The following is a 6858-nucleotide window of genomic DNA, read 5'->3' on the forward strand; positions in this document are numbered from 1 at the left end:
AAATCTTGCCTTTTCATTAGGCTCGATAGCTGATTGCTCAGCCATGGCAAATTGCTCTTTCTGTAACTCATTTTTTTTAACAAATTTTTCTTTAATGCTATTTATTGTGTCTGTAAGAAGTTGGCATGAAGTCTCTAGATTTTCAGTAGATAGAAACTGCATCCAATTTGTTTAAGTTCTTCCTCAAAATCATGTCAGAGTGTGACCAGGACAGTGAACATTTTGCACTTATGGACCATATATGATGTTTGCACATATGTTTTTATGGATTTTCATTATTTTTTCTGAAGTTTTTCAACTTTTGTATTTACTTTGAGTTGTGTGCTACGGTCTTGCTGTGTTGGACTTTGTCATGTTGACGTGTAAAGAAAGAGTAAAGAAAGGCTCTGTCTGATGTACTGTATCAATGAGCTTTATACAGTGGGTACATACAGTATACAAACAATGAATGTCATATGTAAGACACAATGACAGTGTGACAAATATGATTATGCTGATGATAGGTTTCATGCTGTATGTTTTACAACTCCTTTTGGACTTCACTCAAGTATCTTTTCAATGATTTAGATTTTCAGAAAAGCTCATCGCTTGTATTTCTTCCAGGAAGAGTCTTCCTATTGTTAGATTTGTTTTCACAGCCTGTACATGGAAACAGTAAACAACAGTAATTGTGGAAAGTCCTCATACTAGATTCTGAGAAGGTGGGAATAGTATGGTAAAAAAAACAAAAAACAAAATCAGTGTCAGATGTACTTCATCACAGACTTATGGGATATTCTCGGTCCTGTTTGTATCTCTTTTCTGTAATCTTTACGTGCTGCTTTGTATTATTTCATTCATTTACCTCCATAATTAAATTTCTTCACTGTGCCTTTATTTTTCATTTTTCACAGTTACGAAAGAGCTCCACTGAAAAGCTCTGTTGATAATGTCTGTCTGAAATGTGTAAGTATAATGCACCTCATGAGACATTGCTAAGTGCCTGCAGTTGGCAACAACATGAAGTGTTGCGCAATGAAGTGTTTTTGTATAGAATGTGATCTTTCAACATGAACATGGGCTTTCAACATGAATTCTGCTGAATCAATGAAAATTTTCTATGAGGAAGAACACTTTTGCAATACTAGCGTCAGAAATAACTAAAAAAGAAGGATAAAAGGAAGCAAACACACAACACCACCCAGAGGGATGAGGAAGTATAAAGGATGAAAAACTCAGTATCCTATGCGTTATTGCACACAACATCCTGACACTTGCATAGATCACAAGGTAAGATCACGACATGATATCCACTGAAATATTAGACAGGAACAAAGTGATACTGTATTCTATATTAACTTTTTGCAGTTTCTCTATCTATTGTAACAGTAGACCAAGCCCAATAACAGCAAATGAATTTGTAGTCTAGTATATACTGTATGTGATACAGTAGTAGTAGTAAAACATAAGTAATGGATTTCATTTAATCTGAGCATTTTCCATCGTCTTTGCATTAGATGAAGGTTCTACTTCTACTGGTGATGCTGACAGCAGCAGCATGTGCTGCAGCTCCTCAAGGTACAAAACTTATTTTTTATGTAATCGACTGAAATAAATATTAGATTTATTAACTGTACACTCTCTATTTGAATGCTAATGTACAAAATAGATCAAATGTATCTTCTTAGAAATTACCTATACTGCCCATAGGCATATGTCTATTGTCTTGTTTTGTATCTTAAATCATTTTAATTTTAAAACATTTTTTTTTATTTCACAGTTAAAATTAAAGTAGAATTTAATTCAGCTGAGTCTCTAATAAAGTAAATAAACTGGAAAAAACCCCCAAATTGAACTCTTTTATAGTATTTTCCTCACCCAAGTTTCGATAACACTATATTGTATATCTCTCTCTCTATATATATATATATATATATATATATATATGTATATATATATACGTGGTTAGTTGATTTTTTTTTTTTTTGCAGTGAATAGCTTTGCTTTACCTTACTAAGCAGAGTTTTAGAATGGAAATTATATATAAAAAAATATAAATCAAAAAATATAAATGCATGAATTGTATGTATTGTATGTATGAATGTATTGTATTTCTGTCTCTACTGTGTAATTAATTTGCTAATGTGTAATTTTATTCTGATTTCGAAACTCTTTGTCGGTTTAGATCTTTCAGGTAAAATGTTCACCTTCCCACAACAGACCAACTCAGCTCATGTGAGGCTGGAAACATCAAGAGAGGAATTCAGTGCTGTAACTGTCTGTCTCAGGTATTGTAAACATGTTATATGCGTGATGGAACCCATTATATTCCTGACTGTGAAAGGCATGATGCATGAGAATCTGTTTTTTGTGTCTACAGGTCCTTTACAGACCTCAGCAGAAACCATGTCCTGTTCTCTCTGGCCACGCCCTCTGCCGCCAATGACTTCCTGATTTTCAAGAAGACTGCAGCCGATGTGATCGAGCTGATTGCCAGGAACAGTAATGTGGAAGTTGTAGGGCAGGAGTACAAGCTGAACACATGGCACTCTGTTTGTGCCACCTGGAGCTCTCAGTCTGGACTGGTACAGTTCTGGCTGGATGGAAGGCCCAGTTCCAGGAGATTTGTCAACTCTGGATCAAACATCACAGGACACACTATCATTACCTTAGGACAGGTAATATTGTTAGCCACTAAAGTTGATAGTCTTCCTGTGAATACTGTGGGATTGTTAAATTATAACTTATACCTCTATAAAGTATAGATGTCTCATTTCAGAAAATATATATTTTTTTATTTTATTTTTATTTATCTTAATTTGACTCTTTCTGCAATGTCCACAGGAGCAAGATTCCCATGGTGGTGGGTTTGATATTAAGCAGTGTTTCATTGGCATGATCTCTGATGTCCACATGTGGGACTATGTCCTTTCATCCTGTGAGATCCAGCGCTACGTGGATAATCTGAACTTCACCCCAGGCAATGTGCTCAACTGGAGGGCGCTGCAGTTCCAGATCACAGGAAGAGTGCTGCTGGAAAATAAACCAGTGTCACTATATGAATGTCACTAAATGGCCAAATCAAGACCTTAAATGTCTTATAAAGTCAAAATCAGACTTTCTATACTTTTATGTCCAATGCAAAGAATATCTGTTGAAAGTGTCTGCCATTTATGTTAAATCAATATTCACTGATGAATGAGTGATAGCATTTCCAAAAGGTTTCTCTATCTCATCTGTATCAAGTATAGCATTCTTTCCAGCTTTCTCTTTTGTTGATCATGTCAGATGTAACATTAATGTGTGTTTTTCCTCTTTCCTTAGCTTCTCTTAAACAGTTTCTTGATTTAACTGTCCTTTCATTGTGAAATGTGGCATGCTGAATATCAGCACTCACTCATACATCCTTGGATTTTTCTAAACCAACTTAAATCTGAACTGATCATAAAACTGGTTTTGGTGGTGTTATTATATCCTCAAAATTATTTTGTCATTGGAAATACAATTACTAGATGTCCCCTTTAACTAAGACCACTTTACAGCCCATCTGTCTTCTAGACTGAGGAAAATTATAACAATTATAGGGGAAATTATGTGAGAGAATGTGGTCTTGGAGTTTCTGAGAATGTGTTATTTGAAGTTCGCCGAATGCATTATATGAAAGGCAAAGATTTATTTTTACTATGGTCAACAGAATTAGAATTTCAATAGGATTTAAAAGAATTACATGTGCTGGATTTCACAGTGGGTCTCATTAGATCAGAACATGCAGCAGCCCACAGACTTTTCCATCACAGCTGTTCTCCGTGGAGATATATTTGTATATTATAGTAAAAGCAGTGTGATGTAACATTAAAAAGACTAGAACACAACTGTTAATATGAGCTTTTATTTTGAAGTTTGGGCTGTTATTTTGTGTAACTTCCGGTTAGACAGGAAGTGAAGCCATTTTTTAATGGAAGACAGATGTTTTGAATTGGCAATCCTCATCTATCCTTCATTTTCGTCTCTTTGTGTGGCATTGCCAGTGAGTGTATCTTCGTTGAAGGACCTGAGGAATAAATTAATAATCATATTAGACGGAAATAACATTATTTCATACTATATTTGAATTGTGTTCATTTACCTGTTCCATGTGAAAGTGAATGCTAGCTAAGTTGTTGGATGCTAATAAGCTAAACGAGGATACTTACAGTACACCAAGAGAAGTTTATATTACTACCTGACTTACCTGTAAAAGAAACAAAGAAATTTTATACATACCAAATTTGCTAAAAATACATATTTTAGTCTATTTTGTGTAATATTCACCTATGTAATACCTGTGTAATTATTTTCTTCATTCAAATCCTGCCAACTACGATACGTGGCCTATTCCTTGTTCCTACCAGTCAGCTTAATGTCGTAGCCAACTTCAAGTAGGCCAACAAAAAGGTTAGCATCTAGGCCTATCCCATAAGTTAATGTGGTGGTTAACTGTGCTGGGTGTCTTACACATAGGCTATTAATAGCTTAGGCTATGATAGACCTAAATGTACCCTAGTCTGCCTGTGCAAATTATGTCTCGGGCCAAAACTAGGCACTGTAATTCTGCATCCATCAGGGAAGAACCACATTATCCCCCTCAAATATTTACAAGCACAGAATAAGCCAGAATAAACCCTAACCCTAACCCTAACCCTTTTCCACAACATTTTGAAGCAAATTAGTGCCTGAATCAATGTAACTGTAGTGATTTATGAAACCTCAAAATGATTTCCATAAATGGAATCACTGTAGTACTTTGAACTAATGTAATAATGTCACAAGTTGATACATATGAATGTAATGCATTGCAAACAGTAGACTATTAATAACAGAACACAATTAACACAATATTTTCATTGCTATAACTCTGAAATTACCTTTCTCCTGAATTTTGGCCTTAACACTTGTTTGCTCTTTAGCTATAATGGCTCAAACAGGCCTAAATAGCCTAAAGAATTGTTGCAGTGCACCAGTGTTATTGTAGCACTAATCCCCAAATGAATCCCCAAAAAATCTGAAAGTAGCATCTACATCGGCTATAATAGGTACTTTAAAATGACACTGGTTCTAAGACCCAAGGACTAATTTCTCTATTCACTGATAGCTTTATATTGACCCATAAGATAGCCTAGGCTAGCCACAGTGCCAGATACTTACTGTAGAAGAAGAAAAGTTATATTGATGTTGTTGCAATTCCTACTGGTTACCTAGTTTAGAGTTCCAAGGGCATAAAATGACGATCAAATTTCTTTAAACAGCATAAGTAGCCAAACAATGGCACTCAGGCCAAATGGCCTACGTTTACCTCATTACCTCCTACATTTACCTCACTGAAGGCTCTGCTCGCTCACTGTACTAGCACGCACCACCCCCAACCTCCTCTATTGTAGGCGTAATGCTTTCAAAAAGAAGGAACTGTCACTGAGGTAAAAGTTGTAGGTAATGATGTAAATTAGCCTGGGGTTTGGCTATTTTTAGCCAAACCCCACATTTACATGTGAAAACGTCAAATGTTATCACAATATCTATCACAAAGTGTGACCAAAATGGTGAACATTTTGCACTTTTGGACCATTCATGTTTGCACATATGCTTTCATTTCATTCTTTTTTATGAGGTTTTTCAACTTTTGCATTTACTTTGAGTTGTGTGCTATGATCTTGCTGTGTTGGACTTTGTCATGTTCACCTGTTCTTCCTGGAGTGACGCATCCCCCCGTGCTCCTGCCTACGGAATCCCCTTCCAGCTGCCCATAATCAAGATCCCAATTACATGACCTTTCTCAATCTGCAGAGCCCTGGAAATGAAGATGGCAGAGCGCTGTGCAGAGAGGTACGTGTGGGTAAGAAGAGTGGACAAGACAAGCTTGAGGAGCAAGAACCTGGGCCTCTAACTGGGGGAACCAGGGCCTGCCACTGGAGTGTAAATAGTGTACTGTGCTTAAGTTCAGGGCCATGGAACAGATACGCCATGCCTAAAGGGCAATAAGGCAAGTATACACTATATTCCTCAGACATTATTTGTCCAAGTGGTGATCTGCACTTGAATCTTGTTGCTTCTCTCTGCCTATAGCCAGGGTAGCAGCAGGAGTTGGAGAGACTGTGAGGACGTCAGTGGGATTCCCATTAAGCAGAAGTCTCCCCAATTGGAGCAGAGTGCAACCTGCGGTGACTACAGCAGGTCCTACTTGAGAGGATCAATAGGCCTGGATTTCAACATGCTTTGGAGACCAAGTAAGGACTTTTTTTTTTTCTTTTTTGGTTTTTCTATTTTTATGCCATTGTTCTTGTTGCTGTAAATAATCTTTATTTTCAAAACCTTGAACTGACTCAATGTGTCTGCGGACTTGCAGAACAAGAAAGGAAAATAGGGTCTTTTATTCCTCTTGTTAGAGGTCCTAGCCTTTTGATTGGTTGAACTTGAATTGATTGTTAATGTGTACTACTTCAAAATGGCGGTGCCCAGAGCAAACTTAATTCGAGATTTTGCATGATATTGTTGCATTAGCAGACAAAATGGAAGCAATTGGTCATTCGTCTGATTTTGTTTCTCAAGTAATTGCAATATCAGCCCTTTCTATGACATTGGTGATGCTGTACTTGCATGATAGGAGCTGTAACAGTAACAGTGCTCGCTCTGGATGCCCCTCTTTTGCCATTCCTGCTGAATCAAATGAGCATTATGTGCTGTGGCTTGAAAATTCAGTAACTTGTTGCAACTTTTATGCTGACATTTTACAATTTAAGCAATTATTTTGACTTACATATATGGTTTCTGATGACATTTCACAATTTAATGAATTATTTCTGTATTTCATTTAGTCCAAGTTGCAATGGCTCACTCACTGTTAGA

The 6858-nt window shown here is 36.6% G+C and overlaps 1 protein-coding gene across 1 annotated transcript; it reads left to right on the forward strand.

Moving 5' to 3' along the window:
• Nucleotides 1-1185: 1185 nt before the first annotated feature.
• On the forward strand, nt 1186-4053 carry LOC139643177 (C-reactive protein-like). The gene is made up of 5 exons (XM_071518358.1): nt 1186-1269; nt 1497-1557; nt 2165-2267; nt 2360-2657; nt 2824-4053. The coding sequence occupies exons 1-5, from the start codon at nt 1225-1227 to the stop codon at nt 3049-3051; spliced, it is 735 nt and encodes a 244-aa protein (XP_071374459.1). The 5' UTR covers nt 1186-1224; the 3' UTR covers nt 3052-4053.
• Nucleotides 4054-6858: the final 2805 nt, after the last annotated feature.

The sequence above is a fragment of the Centroberyx affinis genome, unplaced genomic scaffold (genome assembly GCF_046629955.1).
Source record: "Centroberyx affinis isolate AG114_WGS23_722 - 3 ecotype Tasmania unplaced genomic scaffold, CSIRO-AGI_Caff_v1 ptg000574l_1, whole genome shotgun sequence".
NCBI classification, from domain to species: domain Eukaryota; kingdom Metazoa; phylum Chordata; class Actinopteri; order Beryciformes; family Berycidae; genus Centroberyx; species Centroberyx affinis.

Coding starts and splice junctions, on each gene's coding strand:
- LOC139643177 (XM_071518358.1), top strand. CDS start 1,225: ATGCGTTATTGCACACAACATCCTGACACTTGCATAGATCACAAG. Junction 1,270..1,496: donor ACACTTGCATAGATCACAAG/GTAAGATCACGA, acceptor TCTTTGCATTAG/ATGAAGGTTCTACTTCTACT. Junction 1,558..2,164: donor ATGTGCTGCAGCTCCTCAAG/GTACAAAACTTA, acceptor TTGTCGGTTTAG/ATCTTTCAGGTAAAATGTTC.